The 18,432-nt window shown below is 59.5% G+C and overlaps 1 protein-coding gene across 1 annotated transcript; it reads right to left on the bottom strand.

Annotated features, from left to right (window-relative positions):
• Window positions 1–2,894: 2,894 nt before the first annotated feature.
• TMEM51 (transmembrane protein 51) lies at window positions 2,895–18,267 on the bottom strand. Its single transcript, XM_074560365.1, has 3 exons — window positions 18,141–18,267; window positions 5,942–6,402; window positions 2,895–4,088 (listed from the first exon to the last, which is right to left on the bottom strand). The coding sequence occupies exons 2-3, from the start codon at window positions 6,280–6,282 to the stop codon at window positions 3,671–3,673; spliced, it is 759 nt and encodes a 252-aa protein (XP_074416466.1). The 5' UTR covers window positions 6,283–6,402; window positions 18,141–18,267; the 3' UTR covers window positions 2,895–3,670.
• Window positions 18,268–18,432: the final 165 nt, after the last annotated feature.

The raw sequence follows: 18,432 nt of genomic DNA, 5'->3' as shown, positions 1-18,432 counted from the left end.
TGCTGCAAACCTGGGCGAAAGCACATTGGGAGCCCCTACATTTTGCAGGGAGGAACCCCAGCGCATCCTCCCCCCCCCCCAAACCACCACCCATCTGACAAGGGTCCTACCTGCAGGACGATGTCGGCCCCTGGGTGCCTGCCTATCGTCGTGGTGCGCGGTTTCAGCTGAAAACACCCCTCCGAACCCTTTAGAAAGGTTCGCATCGCCCGGCCCCTTCACCTGCAAGGCTCACGTTAAAAAAAAAAAACAAACAACAAACTCCTCATTTAGCCGCCCCCCATCCAACCCCCGCCACTGAACCCAGAACGTCTTGACCCACTCGTGCAGCAGGAATTGGACAAACTCAGCCCAACCGCGGCTCCGCCGTGGCCGCAGCCTCGCAGTAGCCTTGGAAACCCCGGCGGCGCCAGAGCCGCTGCCCTCCTGGCTGCGTTTCTCCCTTTGTTTTCCTTTCTTTTTCTTTTTTTTCCTTCTCCTTTTCCCAAGCAACCGGCCGGGGCCGGGCAGCACTACACAGCTCCGCGCCGGCCGCAGCTCTCCTTGCCAGCGGGTGACACAGGCAGCAACAGGTCCCCACGTCTCCAAAAACTCCTGAGGGGCCCTGCAAGCTGCCGGTGACCATTTTTTCCCCCCCTTGTTTTACTTATTTTTTTTATTTAATACCGTGCACGCACAAACAGGTCTGGCAACCTCAGGCAAACGGCTAAACATTGCCGCCTGGTGATGGGGAAACTTCTCCGCCAACGTGCCTTCGTCCCGGGCTGCCACACAGCCTTTTTCAGCAGAAAAAGGGAAAATTACACCCCATCGCACTCTGATAATTCCCACGCCTTTCCCACTTCTTTTAACGCGTTTTTCCAGCGCGACTGCGGCTCGACTGACTGGCTGGTGACCCGGGCACAGCTCGAGCACCCCCATCCATCCCCCCAGCAACGGGACGTGGGCAGGAAGGACGCACAGCAGCCCTAAAGCACCCCAAACCACGGCGTTTCCCACAAGCCCAGTGCTGTGCCATGCACAACACGACTGTAATCCTTTTGAAAAGCAGCCCAGGCCTGCTGGAAATGAGCCTAAACTTGGCTTTTTTTTTTTTTTTTTTTTTTTTTTTTTAAACAGCAAACCCCTCGATCGCTTTTTGGGCCAGTTCTGCTCCCGCGGGTGAGAAATTCCCACGTTCCCACATCATCCGTCTGAAAGATGTAGGCAGCGGAGCACAAATCCACCCACGGACACAGGAGCGGGCATCCTGCCCCAGAGTGGCTACTGCCCCACCGGCCTGCAAGTCACCAGCCAGTCCAGTCGGATGCACGCCCACCGAATCACAGCGCTTTGCCCCCGAAAATTAATTGCCCGTCTACAAATAGCTTGCAAATAAAGGTTTCCCGCTCTTCCCAGGGCTGCTCCGGTGCTCGGCGGGACCCAAATGCCACCCCCGGGCACAGGGGCTGCTCTGCTGAGCGGAGGCACCCCCAGCACCTGCAAACACAACCGCAAACAAATCCCAGGCAGGAGAAGAGCTGGCAAGTCCCGCACGATTTTATCGTGCTTTGTTTTGAGGCAGAAGCAGCAGGTTTTGCCAAGGAGCGCTCCTGCAGGAACCCGAGAGCAGTACTGCGGGAATACCTCGTCGCTGGCCCCCGCTGGAAACACCCCCCCACCACCAGCGTCTCTCACCTGGGGAAAAACATCTCCATCATCCTCCCCCGGAGGAAAAACCGCTCTCTTACGATATATCACAGTGGCGCCACAATTCCACGTGGGGACAAGCCACGGTCGCAGCTTTGGGAGCTCTCACGCTTCTCAGCATCCCACGCCTCCCTCCGCTCCGCACATAGCGTCACAGGACAGGTATGCAATTAGCCGGAGATGCTCATCAGCCATTCAGGCATTTTTCAGGTAATCGTGGCATTAGTCCCGGGCCATTTCACTGCACTTTACGTCACTTTTTCAGCTCTTTCCCTACAGGAAACATTGGGAAAGATTCTGCTTTCCCCATGTTCATTAAATGGGACTTTCTGGTACAGAAGCTCCATGAAACTTCGACTCCCAACGGCCCAGACAAGATGCTTCACTTTATTAACCCATTATTTACCCAGATTTTCTAAGACAACTGCTACAGTCGTGTTTCTTCACCGGGAAGAGAGGACTGCATGCCTTCCCTCCGCTGCGGGCAGGCCCTTAGGGGCAGGCGCTCCCAAGAGACAACTTCCGAGGAGCTGCATCACCCTTCCGACCCCTCAACAACAAGAGGAACCACGTGGAAACCCCCGCCCCAAATCCCTCAGTCGTCTTCTACTCCTTTTTTTCCTTTCCCATCAATAAGGGAGTTGTTATTTTTCTTCTTTAATGATGTTACTTTGCCCACCGGAGATCACGCCTCGGGGCACAGCACCGTGAAATTCCTGTGATACAACAGACTTTACGAGACGCGATAAGAAATAATAGCTAACGAGAGAAACCGTTATATGGATTTGGACCAGCATCTCCTCTTTGTCTTTGCTTTGGTCACTCACGCTCCTCTCGCACCTTCTATCAAGCGTAGTGACAAGTCACCATCTCGCGCTGAGCGGCCCATAACGACATCCGTATCAGCATCCCACCGACACCGCCGCATCCCAGAGGCGGACTGGCCACGTCGACATCTGCTACCAATTGATGGGAGATTCTGCTCCCTACCCACACCATCAAAATTCAGACCACTCGAGGGTGCCCGTGGCTGATTAAGCCGACGACTTTGTCACCGATGGCTCTGCGAGGAGGCATGTGGCTGGGATGCCCGTGGAGCAGCATCCGCCCCAAAACAGCCGCCCGATTTCACACCGCTCTGGCTTCCGCACCTTGGGAAGGGCCAACCGCGCCCGAGCGCACGCACACACACACACACACAAACACAAGGTACAAAACATTTATTTAGCCCCAGGTCTGCTGGCACAGCATGCTCCGCAGTCGTCTCACCCTACACACCTCCTGCCAGGGGTGCCGCCCCGCTCCCGACCCCCCGGATCGATCCGCTTGGCCTCAAACGGACCATCCCTTCGCGTGAGCATAAAACACAACAGGGAAAGCAACCGAGGTAAGAAATCCGTCCTCTCCCTGAGGATCACGGGGCTCGTCCCAGCCCCCTGCCTACCAGCAAGCCGAGACCTTGGCAGGAGTCGAGGAGTCGGGACTGGCCCTGGGCCACCATCCCAGCCCCAGCCGGGAGATCGGTAACGCTGCCGCGCTACTCCAGCGACGCCGTTTCCCTTGCTGGGGCAGAAAAGGCACCAAAAAAAAAGAAAAAGGAGCGTTGCCCTTTTCCCCTTGGAAAATCCTTGTCCTGTATCGGTTTGGTGGCTTGAGAACGTCTTGCTGGCGCGAGGGGGAGAGAAGACACGTCCGGTGGTCCTTACGTAAACCACCACAAATGGTACTTTCGGTACTTCCAGCCTTCAGTTACTCCAGAGCAGCAGACCCACTGGCATTCAGGTTTCCTTCCCCACGGTCTTTTGCCAAACCCCCATCCCGGGGAAAGCGTGTCCTGTCCCCGTGCGGCAGCACCACGCACCCATCCTGTCCTCCACGGAGCCCTGAACGCTTCCGCACCCACAGACTGAGTCCCTCTTAGCGTCGTCCTTCTTAAAAAAAACAACAAACCAAACCAAACTAAAAAACCACCTCAGCAGCATCACAGATTCCCTCTTTGCTGGCTCTCTGGCGCTTTCTCCTGGATCTCCTCGTACTTGGGCGGCGGGGTCAGCGGCTCTATCGTGATGGGGGCGGTGCTGTTCCCCTCCGAGAGGTTCAGCCTGATGTCCTTCAGGTGCAGCTTCTCTGACTTGATCCTCCGGACCTTCAGCGGCTTCAGGCGCTTGCTCAGACGCGAGCTGTGCCGGCCAGGCTGTCTCTCCGTGCCGGGCTCGGTGCCAGCAGTGCCCGGCGGCTGGGTGCCCTCCTCCAGCCCCGTCAGTGACTCGTAGGAGGGCAGGGAGACGCTCATCCTGTTGCTCCTGTCCGAGTCCCTGGGCTCAGAGTAGCCCGTGTTCATCACCTCCTCATAGCTGGGGACGTAGTACTGGGAAGACACATCTTCGTCCTCTTCTTGACTAGAGTGGGGGGGAAATTAAGGCTATCAGTAGCGCATCATTTCAGCTTCACTGCGGGTAGGGGATGGAGAGGAGAGAATAGAACAACCCCTCCAAAAAAACCCACCAGTTAACAAAATATTCACCCTTCCACATTACACACTATTTCCTTTCAGTTTAAGAGACCAGATCACAACCTCACCTGTATTCAGACACATTTTTACTTCCTTGCGACCTTGAGCCTTTGATCGTCGCTCCCTTTGCCCACAAAACCTCTTTACCTGTTGCCCAGCAGTAATCCCTCCCCACAGCAGAACACTGCCTTCTCCCCCCTCGACAAACCAGTCCCAATACGTTCGTAATGGCCATCGCCACTCTCTGCCTTTGCCACGCGGATGTCTTTTGGGTTGGATATACCCACCGGGCGCTTTAATGTCTAGAGATTCAGCTGCGCAATACATGCCCACCTACGCCACAGGCACCCGCACGTGTATACGGGGCATTTCTTTCGCATTATAGAATGGTTTGGGTGGGAAGGGACCTTAAAGGCCACCCAGTTCCAACTCCCTGCCCTGGGCAGGGACACCTTCCACCAGCCCAGGTTGCTCCAAGCCCCGTCCAACCTGGCCTTGAACCCCTCCAGGGATGGGGCAGCCACAGCTGCTCTGGGCAACCTGGGCCAGGGGCTCACCGCCCTCACAGCAAAGAATTTCTTCCTAATATCTCATCTCAATCTCCCCTCTTTCAGTTTAAAACCGCTCCCCCTCGTCCCATGGCTCCCCTCCCTGCTCCAGAGTCCCTCCCCAGCTTTCCTGGAGCCCCTTCAGGGACTGGAAGGGGCTGGAAGGTCTCCGCGGAGCCTTCTCTTCTCCAGGCTGAACCCCCCCAGCTCTCTCAGCCTGTCCCCACAGCAGAGGGGCTCCAGCCCTCCCAGCATCTCCGGGGCCTCCTCTGGCCCCGCTCCAACAGCTCCGTGTCCTTCTGACGTTGGGGACTCCAGAGCTGGACGCAGGACTCCAGGTGGGGTCTCACCAGAGCCGAGCAGAGGGACAGAATCCCCCCCCTCACCCTGCTGCCCATGCTTCTTTTGAAGTTACCTTTTAGGAAGCTACGTTTAGATTCTAATAGGGAAAACAGTTCTCCAGGTGGATCTGCACTCCCAGGGTAACTCCTCAGCAGTCTCCCGTGGCAGCTCTCCTCCTAGGCAGCAGCCAGTGTCCCCTCCTGCCACCTCCCACCCTACTGTCCCCACGTCCCCCCGCCTCTCCCCTGCGTGGGCTTATCCCGCGCCGGGACCCTGCCGGTTCCCCACACCGCCGGGACTCCTCCTGCGCCCTGTGTTTGTTCAGGCCGTGCCTTTGCTCCGCTGGCTGGAGCTCCCCGGGCGAACAGCAGATCCCTGCAGACTTTCACCAGCTCTAAACTCCACTCCCAGCCACTGCCTTCCTCCGGCGAGACCGCACGCCCGGCATCTCCTCCTCCTCTCCCCCCGCAGCCCCTCGCAAGGCTTGCGGCACCTATGCTGCGTTAGCCATCGACCACCGCTGCCAGTGTTCCCCCTCCCCACGCTGCCTCTGCACCAACCGCAGCAGGTCCCAGCAACACTGCCTCGGCCGGGGCTCCATCCAGAGCCCGGCTCACACACAAACAAGGCTTCCTTTCACCGACAGCACCATAAATACAGCTGGACTCATTCCCTCCTGAGCTCTAAAGGGACTTTGAACCCTAAACGGTGAGACGTGCTTGCCTTTATTTTAGCACGCGCTGCTATCGGCCTTCCTCTCCTTGCTCCTGACCTCCTGGAGGAAGGATAACAACTCGCAGTTTCGTTCCTGCACTCGATCCCGCTGCATTTTTCCCCCAGAAAGGCTCACCTGTCCTCCTGGTGCGAGGGCTCCACCGACGCCTGGTGCTGGATGCGCGGGATGTCTTCGCTCTGCCTCTTCTTGTCACGGATGTTGAGGCAGATGGAGAGCAGGAGCAGCAGCACGCCCGCTCCCACCAACACGTACGCCACCGAGAAGGTCTTGCTCTTCAAAATGCCCCCGGTGCCACGGTCGGGCTTGCTGCTGTTGCCGCCGTGGGCAGCGGGTTTGGCGGTGGGGCCGAAGCCGGGGACGAGGTTCCAGACGGCCATGATGATGCCGAGGACCAGCATCCCCAGCCCTATGGCCGTCAGGGCGTAGTGCGAGCCATTGGCCCGGGACTGGGCCATCGCTCCTGCTGCTGGCCGGCCGGGCGGGCTACCCCAACCTTAGTGCAGGGCTGGGCTCGGGGGGGCTGCGGTCCTGCTCGCATGCGTGCGGTCCCCCCCTCCCCGGGCAGGCAACGAGCTCTGGGAAGAGAGGGAAAGCGACGGTTAGAGCACGGCGGGATGCAAAGGCTACCCGTCTCCCATTTCAGTGGCCACAATAACATCGTTTTAGGCCACCAATGCTGCAAATCTAATTGCAGCGCTCCTGCGGAGAGCACGTCGGGACAGCACGCGGCGGGCGGCAGCAGGAGCCTCGCTGGCCCTTCTCATCTGCTTTCTCGGCTGTAATATCCGCCTAACTTTAGGAAAAAAAGCGGCATTATTAACATTTGCTAAGGACTCGGCTGACCCATCCTTAGGAGCGTGACAACCGACCTCTTCGCAGCACCAAAAAAAAAAACCCCACGCCACTAAGACAAAGTCCAGTGCTTATAGAAACATTCCCTGCTTTAAGGAGCTGCACTGCCTTAGCCAAAGCGCCGCTGCCAACGCAAACTAACCTGAAACCGCTCAGAAACAGCTCTCTGGCCCGTACAACTCCTCTTTTCCCCCTGTTCCAGATGGAGCAGGGCCGCTGGCGGCGCTGGCTGCCTGCCCTGTAACACCTCCCCGCCCGGAGATGAGAAAGCAAAGCTCTCCTTTTCCCAGCCAAACCACCCCTGCGGCTTCCCCCGATTGCCATCAGCAAGGGGGGGTGCCGCAGCGAGCCCTCGTCACAGCCCCCATCTTGCTTCTGGCCACCACTTGCCCATCCCGGAGTCACACACGCTGGTGGCGAGTCCCCCGGCTGCATCCCAGTAACCGCCGCCGGCTCGGGGCCGAGCCAGCATCGCCGGTCCCCACCAGCCAGACCACGGCTGGGATCTCCCCCTCCACTGCCTCGACTGAACACCTCTATTTTCCGAGTCACCAGGACCAGATGTGCTCGCTTTCCAAAAAAATCCTCCTGTGGAAGCGCGTCTCCTGGCCGTGCACCGCCCTGACCTCGGCTGGTGAAGCATCACAGAATGGTTCGGGTTGAAGGGACCTTAAAGACCATCTAGTTCCAACCCCCCTGCCCTGGGCAGGGACACCTCCCACCAGCCCACGTTGCCCCAAGCCCCGTCCAACCTGGCCTTGAACCCCTCCAGGGATCCAAAACACTCGGATCCTCGCAGCCGATCTCCCCCATCTCCCCCCCGGCAGCTCCTTCGCAACCTCCCAGTCCTACACGTGTGCCAAAACCAGCGTGCGGCTGCGCAAACGTGCCGGGGTTTTCTCCTTTCCTCCCTGGCTTCCCGATGCTTGTTTGTGCTGGAAGTCGGCCCCCGGACACGCCGCCACTGTGCTCTGTCTCCGAATACACCCTCACCCTGCAGTTTGATGGTCTCCGGCTTCACGTTTGCTTGTTTATCTCGGGCGCAAGCCCAGTCCGCAGGGTCAAGGGCCAGAATAAACCAGCATTCCCAGAAAACACACCAGTTCCAGCTGCCTGCAGGAAAAGACAGGCACGCAAGCCCGGCGAGGAGGAGAGGAAAAAAATCTGCTGAGCAACTTCCCCATGGCAGCCGGTGCCCCGGCATCACTTCAGGGGTCTCACCGCGGGATGCTACAGCCCTGGCCTAGCGCGGGGGCTGTTGGCGTTCGCCGGGCAAAGCCTGCGCTCCCGAGGTCTGCCCGGGGTTACTGGGCAAACGGGAGGTGCCGAGCCCTGCCCCGCGGAAGCTGCTGGCAGGCAGGGGCAAGCCCGCCGTTCCCCACGGCATGGCTCAGCGCCGAGCCCAGCCCCACCGCCACAGCCGGGCTGCTGCCATCCACCCCTCGGGAAAAGCATCCCTGGACACTCCCCCCCCCACCGCAACCTGCTCCCAGCTTGAATTCGGTCTGAGCAAGCAGCTGCTGAGGATGCGGCAAACGTGACATCCCCGAATGTCCTCGCTGACGTGCTGAGAGCCATCACAGCCCGCACGTCCTACCTGAGCCCTTCTGGTGCCGGCAGCAGCCTCTGCCCTCCCACATGGTCTTCGCTGCCTGCCTGCCCTCGCCTGTCCCTGCCCGCGGGAGGGGTGACACCGACGTAGAGCTCCGACTGCATCCCAGGCTTCCCAAATGGCCCCCTCTGCTCCGCAGAGCGCTGGCGGCGCCAGCCCACGGCACCCTCGCTGCCCTTTGCAGGCTCATCAAACCATGCACACGGCAAATGGCGCCACACGCCCTCTTCCTTCGAACACCCTCCGCTGCATCACTCCCCGCTCCCAGTCACACCAGCGATGCCCGAGCCTGTGGTGAGGGCCACCGAGGCTCTGATTTATCACAGAGTCAGAAAATGGTTCGGGTTGGAAGGGATCTTAAAGATCACCCTATTCCACCCCCCTGCCCTGGGCAGGGACACCTCCCACCAGCCCAGGTTGCTCCAAGCCCCGTCCAACTTGGCCTTGAACCCCTCCAGGGATGGGGCAGCCACAGCTGCTCTGGGCAACCTGGGCCAGGGGCTCACCACCCTCACAGCAAAGAATTTCTTCCCAATATCTCATCCCAATCTCCCCTCTTTCAGTTTAAAACCATTCCCCCTCGTCCCATGGCTCCCCTCCCTGCTCCAGAGTCCCTCCCCAGCTTTCCTGGAGCCCCTTTAGGGACTGGAAGGGGCTGGAAGGTCTCCCCGGAGCCTTCTCTTCTCCAGGCTGAACCCCCCCCAGCTCTCTCAGCCTGTCCCCACAGCAGAGGGGCTCCAGCCCTCCCAGCATCTCCGGGGCCTCCTCTGCTTCAGCACCCCCGCTTCTCATTTTGGGTCCCGTGGGCGGCTGCTGGGTTTTTTCCTCACCTGTTTATCCAAATGAACTCCCATCCCCGTGCGCTTTGTCAAGGCAGTTGACAAACAGACACCGGCCAGCCGAGATTTCGCTTGCAAACTGCTCTGATGGGTTTGAGGCAGGGAAATTGTGGGCACAGAAAAAAAAAAACCCACAGGGCTGGTAACATTTACCCGTGGTGTCTGAACCTCCGTGCCCATTCCCCATCTCTCCCACTTCCCTTGGGGCACCTCACCCCTGGAAGCTGGAGAGGATTTAAAGCTTCTACATCATCTCAGTGCCCTGCAGCCTGGGCAAATCAGATTAAAGCAGGAGACTTGACATACAAGTCTGTCTCTCCATTGAATTAGCCCTTCTTTTGGCTTTCCAGAGCTCGCTCCTATCTCTGCTGTAGCAATAACCCTGCTCCCTGACGTCAGTGGGCAAGGAAAGGAGCTGCTGCTATCTCTGTCTGGGGTCCAGCATCCCTGGCGCTGCCTGGAGCGGGAGGGGTGGCACAGCCGAGATGGACATGGGTTGGCACGGAGAAAGGGGACCGCAACTGGAGGGTTCAGGGAAACCCAGAAACAATCACCGACTCGCCCCCAAAATCTCGCTGTGGCCGGTTCCGCATCGCCGAGGTGGCATCTGCTGTGGCGGTGCCGAGCAGAGCAGGTGGAGCACACACGTACGGCACTGTCCTCCCCGGTCCAGCAACGCAGAAAGACCTTGCTCTGCGGTTCCACCGCTTTAATAATCCTTGAGGGATTTTTCCTCGACTCCACCTGGAGCACTGTGTCCAGCTCTGAGTCCTCAGCACAGGAAGGACAACACGGAGCTGTTGGAGCGGGGCCAGAGGAGGCCCCGGAGATGCTGGGAGGGCTGGAGCCCCTCTGCTGTGGGGACAGGCTGAGAGAGCTGAGGGGGTTCAGCCTGGAGAAGAGAAGGCTCCAGGGAGACCTTCCAGCCCCTTCCAGTCCCTAAAGGGGCTCCAGGAAAGCTGGGGAGGGACTCTGGAGCAGGGAGGGGAGCCATGGGACGAGGGGGAATGGTTTTAAACTGAAAGAGGGGAGATTGGGATGAGATATTGGGAAGAAATTCTTTGCTGTGAGGGTGGTGAGCCCCTGGCCCAGGTTGCCCAGAGCAGCTGTGGCTGCCCCATCCCTGGAGGGGTTCAAGGCCAGGTTGGAGGGGGCTTGGAGCAACCTGGGCTGGTGGGAGGTGTCCCTGCCCAGGGCAGGGGGTGGCACTGGGTGGGCTTTAACATCCCTTCCAACCCAAACCATTCTAGGATTCTGTGATTTCCCCCAATTTGTTTACCAAAACCATTTCCAAGCACTCGCCTCCTGCGCAAAGCCCCAACCACCCAACCCGTACTCACTGTCCTTACACCGTGTCACAGGAGCCTGCTTCCCTTCTCGCCCCCGCAGTGTGCCAGTGCCGTCGTCCTACGGCTCCCATTGGCAACCTCACCCCTTCATCAGGTGGGCAAGTGGTGGCCAAGCGCTCCAGGCCCCCTCGATCCCCCCACCGGCGGCATGAGGTCCTTCCCTGCAGCCAGACCCACCTTCGTCCCCGTCCCACGCACGCCCTGCTCTGGCAATGATTTACCCCAGGATCTCCGAACCATTAAACTCCACCGGCGCCGACGGGGGCACCTGTGCCTCCTCCGCGCTCCGCCAGGCTTCCCGCACCTCTCACCGGCTCCCAGGCGACGCTTCCTGACTTCTCTTGGGACGCTTCCAACTGTGATTCAGGCACGGGAGGGCTCGGGATAAGCCCTTCCTCGAGCACGGCACGCCAACACGCCTAGATGCGCCCCAAGGGCTTTTGGCAGGAGAACCCAGGTGGGGCGGCAGCAGAGAGCATCTTCCCCTCCGCTGGAGACACCAGCAGAACCCCCCGACGGCGTCAGCCCCGGACCGTGCTCCACATCCCGGCGTTCCCGGTGAAAGGCCAGCCCCGTGGAGGTGACTCAGGAGGAAGCAGGACACCCATCGCTGCCCACAGCGGCGCCCACGCTCCTCTGCCCTCTGCAACCTTTGGATTTTTCCCCTCCCATGACATCACCTTCCCGCTCATGCTCCGGCAGCAACACCTTTGTCCCAGGACAGCGAGGGATGAGTCTGCAGTTCAGGGAACGGCTCAAACCCCGTCGCAGTCACGGGACAAGCTCACTCCCGACTCTGCTCCAGGGCTTCCGAGGAGGAGTCGGAGCACGCAGCCACGGAGCTACATGTCCCTTTGGAGCCTGCCTCCAACAGCCGCTCTGCAACTTCCAGCGCCAATTGTAAACCACACAATTAATTTCCTAGCATGTTTTTTGGGGAAAAATAAAAAAATCCGTACTCCAAACATCTGAAGAGCCTGGAGCCCACTGCCTGTTAACTTATTACATGTGATGAGCGGAGCCCCAGCTCTCCCTCCTCCCAAGCTGCTCCCAGGGCTGGCGGTGGTTCGGCACCCGCCTCTTCCCACCTCTTGCCATGTCCAGTTCTGGGCTCCCCGGTTCTAGAGGGGCAGGGAACTGCTGGAGAGGGGACAGCAAAGGGCTACCAAGATGCTGAGGGGACTGGAACACCTCTCTTGTGAAGAAAGGCTGAGGGATTTGGGGCTCTTCAGTCTGGAAAAAAGACAACTGAGGGGGGATCTTATCAACGCCATAAATACTTGAAGGGGGGGTGTCAGGAGGATGGGGCCAGGCTCTTTTCAGTGGTGCCCAGCGACAGGACAAGGGGCAACGGGCACAAACTTGACCATGGGAAGTTCCATCTCAACACGAGGAGGAACTTCTTTGCTGTGAGGGTGGCAGAGCCCTGGCACAGGCTGCCCAGAGAGGTGGGGGAGTCTCCGTCTCTGGAGACATTCCAACCCCGCCTGGAGGCATTCCTGTGCCACCTGCTGTGGGTGACCCTGCTCTGGCCGGGGGTGGGATGGGATGATCTCCAGAGGGCCCTTCCAACCCCCGCCGTTCTCTGATTCTGTGCTTCTTCCCAAGTTCCAGCCCTGAGGTCCTACAGCCCCTCTCAACAGCAACCCTCAACACGCAGATGATCTGCACGTGCTGGGGCACTTCTAGATTGATTTGCACCTTCTGGAGGTGGGGCTGGATGTCCCACGGGGTTTGGTCGGGTGAGATGACGAGGAATGGGGGTAACGCTGAGCCAGGCTGGGCTTCACCCCCCTGCCCGGCCCCCAGGGGACAGCCAGCCCCACATTAACTCCTCCACAGCAGCGCCGGCACGCAAGGCTTCATCTGCATGCCTACACCAGACAACCTTCTCATTAACTGCCTTCCCTGCTAATTGGTGACTGCGGCACATCCTCACCAGCTCGTTCCTGCAGCTGCACGGAGCCCTCGTTACGCAGGGACTCGACCCACCAGCAGCACAAAACTCCATGCAGAGTCAGAAAACCAACAGGCAATATTTTCCCTCTTTTTTTTTTTTTTTCCCTACCCGGGTTATACCTGCCCCGGCAGCGGGGACGTGTCTGGCCAGATACAGCCCAGGGGACGCGGGGAATTCTCCTGCCCCAGCGGGGAAAGCGGTGAGAGAAATACCCAGAGATATCCCGCTGAGCTGGGGAAAGCGGCATTGCTGCTGATTTAGCCAATTTGTGTTCGTTTGGACAAACACCCAGCCCGTTTTAGAGCACCTTCCCAGGGAACGGAGAGACCCGGTGGGACGGCCCCGTGCAGACTGTTGGGGCTTTTCCGCATTTCCCTGCTTACGCTTCCTGCCAAGAGCGCACAGGAATGTGCCCACATTCATCGCTCTTGGCATTCCCTACAGACATTTTAAGTTCTTTCACCATCTTTTTTTTTTTTTTCTCCTTAAATTCTATTTTTTTTACCACCTCCCCCTCAATTGCGCTCTCGCAGATGGCACCAGGCAAGCAGCGGCGTTTTCTGGAAGCTCTGCCCAAGGGGATCCCCCCTCTCCTGCTCCAGCCCACCCCGGAGGGGAGCCCAGGGCTCCGGTTCCCTGCAAAACGAGGGTGTCATGGGAAAAGAGGAGGCCACCCGCCCCGCTCCCAGGCCTGGGAATGCCGCAATCCGCCCGTCCAGCCACCGCAGCCACGCTGATGGCTGTGGAAAACCAGCGATGGGGCTCACAAAACCCCCCGTTGGCACAACCCAGCGCCTGGCCCCTCTCCATCCACCACCGCATCCTTCATAACTCTGGACACCGGACATAGAATCATAGAATTGTTAGGGTTGGAAGGGACCTTAAAGACCATCTAGTTCCAACCCCCTGCCATGGGCAGGGACACCTCCCACTAGATCAGGTTGCTCAGAGCCCCATCCAGCCTGGCCTTAAAAACTTCCAGGGATGGGGCCTCCCCCACCTCTCTGGGCAACCTGTTCCAGTGTCCCACCACCCTCATGGTGAAGAACTTCTTCCTAACGTCCAATCTGAATCGTCCCATCTCTAGTTTTAATCCATTCCCTCTAGTCCTACCATTACCCGACATCCTAAAAAGTCCCTCCCCAGCTTTCTTGTAGGCCCCCTTAAGATACTGATAGGCCACTATAAGGTCTCCTCGGAGCCTTCTTTTCTCCAGACTGAACAACCCCAACTCTCCCAGTCTGTCCTCATAGGAGAGGTGGCTCCAGCCCTCTGATCATCCTCGTGGCCCTTCTCTGGACACCTTCCAGCACCTCCATCTCTCTCTTGTAGTAGGAGCTCCAGAATTGGACGCAGTACTCCAGGTGGGGTCTCACGAGAGTGGAGTAGAGGGGGAGAATCACCTCCCTCGACCTGCTGGCCACGCTTCTCCTGATGCAGCCCAGGATATGATTGGCTTTCTGGGCTGCTAGTGGACGGCTGCTAGTGGACGGCATGACACTGACGGCTCATGTGGAGCCTCTCGTCCACCAGCACACCCAAGTCCTTTTCTTCAGGGCTGCTCTCAAGCCAGTCACTGCCCAGCCTATATCAGTGCTTGGGATTGCCCCGACCCAGATGGAGGACCTTGCACTCGGTCCTGTTGAACTTCATGAGGTTGGCATGGGCCCACCTCTCCAGCCTGTCAAGGTCCCTCTGGATGGCATCCAGATCACATCGCCACCGGTTTACAGCTGGCACAGGTCACACAAGCCACAGCAGCCATCTCCCCCAAGCCTTAATCGTCCCCATGCAGCCAACAGCCATCAGCATGAACTTGGCCATGGAGGTACGGAAAACTGCCTTCCAGGCTCTTTCTCGCCCCCATAATGTCATTACGACCATCAGAGCAGCGCTCGCTGCAAACCAGGAATGGACTGGGACAAAGAGGCCTTTTCGATTTATATTTACGGACATTTATTCCTGGGGATAAGGCTGCTGCAGCCACAGAGAGCACGCCCGCGGGAGCTCACAGCAGCGCTGGAGGTCGGCGAGCCCTCGCCGCATCCCAGCCCCGCCACCTGAGCATCAGCCCGCAGCTTTTCCCATGCCCATGGAACCAACCCATGGAGCTGGTGCCAGCCAAACGCCTCCCCAGCAGGCTCTGCTAAAGCAAAGATGGGCTTTTGGGGGCGTTTGCCTCTCTTCGGGCTGGAAAAGGGAGACGAATTGCCAGCCTTCCCTGTGTGCCAGGCCTGGGAAAATCCCAGCACTTTGCCTTCGTCTCTTTCCTGCTTTCCTTTTGACTCCACTTTGCCCCTTTGTGCTTGATTTGTTGTGTGGTTTTGGTTGTTGCTTTTTTTTCCCCTAATCTGCTGTTTCCTGCTCGAGATAAAGCCATTCCTCCCAGCAGCCTTCCCATGGCTTTTGGCCCGCGACCTTCCCCTGTCCCCATGCCAGCCACCGCGCTCCCCTCCACAGCCTTCCCGCACTCGTAGGCGCTATCTGCCCCTCTCATCTCTTCCAAATCCAGCATTCCTGCTGCCTCGAAGCACTTTCCAGCCCTCCTGGAGTGCTTTACGCAGCTCCTGTCCCACCAAAAGCCCCCCCCCAAAGCCTTATCTCCCCTCCCTGAAAAGCCACTACCCACTGCCATCAGCCTCGCCAGTGCCGCCTTCCTCATCCTCAGCCTGAAATCTCAGCACCGTCCTTCACCTCGCTGCTCCCCGCGCTCTCCAAACGGCCTTTTCCCAGGAGCAAGACCCACAATGAAACCAGCGGAGAGGAGCCGAAGGGGCAGAAAGGGAGCGGCGGGCGATGCAGGGGGAGGGATGGGGCCGGCTGGGCAGCCAGGCACAAAGCAGCAGTGTTTTGCCAGCTGGGCACAGGTATTTCGATAGGGATGGAGGTTGGCCGGGGAATTATGCCGCTGCACGCTACCTGCACCGCTCACACAGGATTTTCAGCCACTTTGGCAGAGCCTCGACAGCAGTTTCTGCCTAAGAAATACACCGGGAACAAGAACCAGGAGCAAGAACCTAAGAAATACAGCAGGAATGCGTTTGGGAGACAGACAGGTACCTGGGCTGCTGGAGGGATCCCTGCTCCAGGGCTCGGGCTGGGAACGCGGGCAGACAGCCCTGCCGGGATCTCCGTGGGAGCGTGGCTGCGGGCAGCACCGTCCGGCACTGCGGCGCCGAGCTACGTCGAGCATCACCGACACTCACCTCTCCTCAGGGCACCGACGGGCCAAACATCTCTCCTTCCCCAGGTGCTTCCCTTCCCCAGGATTTTTCCACCCGTGTAATTACCCACAGATAAAATCAAAGGCTGCTCACATACTTCCGAGTCATTATGGTCCAGCCCCACGCCCACGCGTTCCTCATTGCCACCTGGGAGGTTTTCCCTTTCTGGCTGTCACACCAAGACGTCCAGGGCCTCCGACGGCTGCAGGATGCTTGGCTACGTCCTAGAGGGATGCGCTGCTGCTGCATCCCACCCGGCAGTGGCCGAGGTCTGCGCCGGAGGAGCTTCAAGGAGCTTGAAAGCCCACCAGCAGCTGAAGCCCGTTAGCTGAAAGCTTCTGGTGCAGCTTCACCCCACCCAGGCTCCATCAGGCAAAGCCAAGGGCAGCCCATCTCACACGGGATGCACTCGCAGAAACACCGTTCCTGATTTTAAGTCAATATGGGGAAGACAAACACCGGGATTGTGCCCGATACACGCACCCAGAGCCGGCTCAGAGGGGGAAAACCATTCAGGCAAAGCTGCCGGCAATAAAATCATTAAAGCCAACTCCCAGTGGTAATGAGTCCCAGTGCTCACACTGCTGTGACCGAGGCCATGCTCAGTGCAGGTGGAGCGGGGCCAGCAGTCTTCCTCCCCTCCCAGCCGCTGGCCCTCGGCTACCGAAGCTCACAGCCCCCCAGAAACACCCACCTGACGGGGGGTTTCCTTCCAAACCAAGGATACGGTGGTTTTTCCCATGCCCGTCGAGACAATACAGGAATTAATCATCGCAGCAGGCAAGAGATAGGAACTTCCTAAAATAATTATTGCCTGTCACGGGCCGTGTCCCAAAACCCTGGCGCAGGAGGGTGTGCCGACCCGGCACACACCTTGGGCAACTAGCCACACACCCTGCTGCAGCGGCCGACTCGCTTTCTCGGTAGGATTTCTTTCTACAGCAACACTCGTGAGAGACCTTCGCGGATTTGTCGGTGCCCTTTAAAGCTCCAAACCACTCTTTCCTTTGCAGAATCACCACGACAGGAAGAACCGAAACCCCGCCGAGTGGTACTGAGTTCATAAACCGCCCGGCACGGACCTGCCCTGCGCAGCTTTCCGTCTCTTTTGCCTTTGTTTGCTTTCCAAACAGACTCAACGCACGCACCGTCCCCTCGCCCCTTCCCGGGGACTGACGTCTTTGAGCGACGGGCTGGCGATACGCGATGGCCCTGCCACGCTGCCACCGTGGGAACCGGCCGCAAAGACACCGGTGGGTTTTTTAGGGGGGGGCTCGTCTCACCCCCACCCACCACCTCCTCCTCTCGACACTGAGCTGACCCTTCTCAAAACTGACCCCCCCCCCCCCCCCAAAAAAAGTGGGCTGCTCCTTCGGAAAGCCACCCCGACACCCGCAGACGAGGTGCCCCAAGCCCACGGTGTCACCAACAGGTGACGGGGCAGGGACGGACCCTCCCAGGACCCCCAAACCCCGACCCTCCAACCGTTCCCCACACTCTGCTTTGGGGGTGTTTCCCCCAAAACTTCCCCACGGGTGTTTTCCCCTTCCCGAGCTCCGCTTGGGGGGTCCCCGAGCTCCTCCCTGGGACCCCCCGGGGTCCTCCCCACGCCGGGCAGGTCCCAGCCCCAGCCCCAGCCAGTGCCGGGGGGTCACGGCAGGGCTCCGCCGAACCGGGTCGGGTCCCGTCCCGTCCCCGGTCCCGGTCCCGGTCCCGGTCCCGGTCCCGTCCCCTGCCCCGGGCACTGCGGACCGACCCCCGTCCCGCTCCCCCGTCCCGCCCCGGCGATGGGGGTCCCGCCGCCCCCGGCCCGGCCCCACGTACCTCCCGCTGGCGGCGGCGGGTCCCTCCCGGCCGCTCCGCCCGGGCCCTGCCCTCCCGGGGCGGCGCTTGCGGGGCCCGGCCCCGCCGTTGCGGGGAGGCGGCCCGGGGCAGCGCTCCCCGCAGCCGGGAGGCGGGGACGGAGGGACCGGGAGACCCAAAACCGGGTCCTCCGGGGTGCGGGGCAGCCTCTACCCTTGGCAAGCGCTTCCAGCCCCGCATCCCGCCAGCTCTTCCCCAGCCTGGCGCGATCCCGGAGCGCACACCGCCCCGGAGGAGCCGGAGGGGGGGTTTGCCCTCCTGGAAGCCCTTTACAGCACCGTTATGGGCTGATCCTGGCCGTCACTGACACACGGAACGGGTTCGGCTTGGAAGGGACCTTAAAGATCATCCAGTTCCAAAAACTTCTGGTGGGACACCTCCCACCAGCCCCGTCCAACCTGGCCTTGAACCCCTCCAGGGATGGGGCAGCCACAGCTGCTCTGGGCAACCCCTTCCAGCGCCTCAGCACCCTCACAGCGAAGAATTTCTTCCTAATATCTAAGAAATTCTTCGAATCGTCGAATACCTTAGGTTGGAAGAAACCTTTAAAGGTGATCTAGTCCACCGCCGCCCGCAATAAGCAGGGACATCTTCACCTAGATGAGGTTGCTCACCTGCTCTCCTCTGTCCCCTCTCCAGTGGTTTCTTTCAGTATTTATTTGAAAGTTCTCAGAAAGCCGAGGGGGAACACACAGGCTGATTTTGCTTCCCCTTCTCCAGACGGTCTGTGCTTCCAGCAACAACAAGCTTAGTCAGGAAAGGGAGGTGCTTCGGGGGCGACTAAGCAAAATTTCTTCCTTTTCCCATGCTGGTGGTGCCCTGGCGTGTGAAAGGGATGGACTCCGGCCTGCCTGCTTCCCGGGGGTCCCCCCTGCCACACTTACTTCCTGCAATTCCTACAATCCA

This window comes from Larus michahellis, chromosome 16 (assembly GCF_964199755.1).
Source record: "Larus michahellis chromosome 16, bLarMic1.1, whole genome shotgun sequence".
Lineage (NCBI taxonomy): Eukaryota > Metazoa > Chordata > Aves > Charadriiformes > Laridae > Larus > Larus michahellis.
The sequence above is the reverse complement of the archived record's forward strand: the minus strand, read 5'-3'. Positions and strand labels throughout refer to the sequence as shown.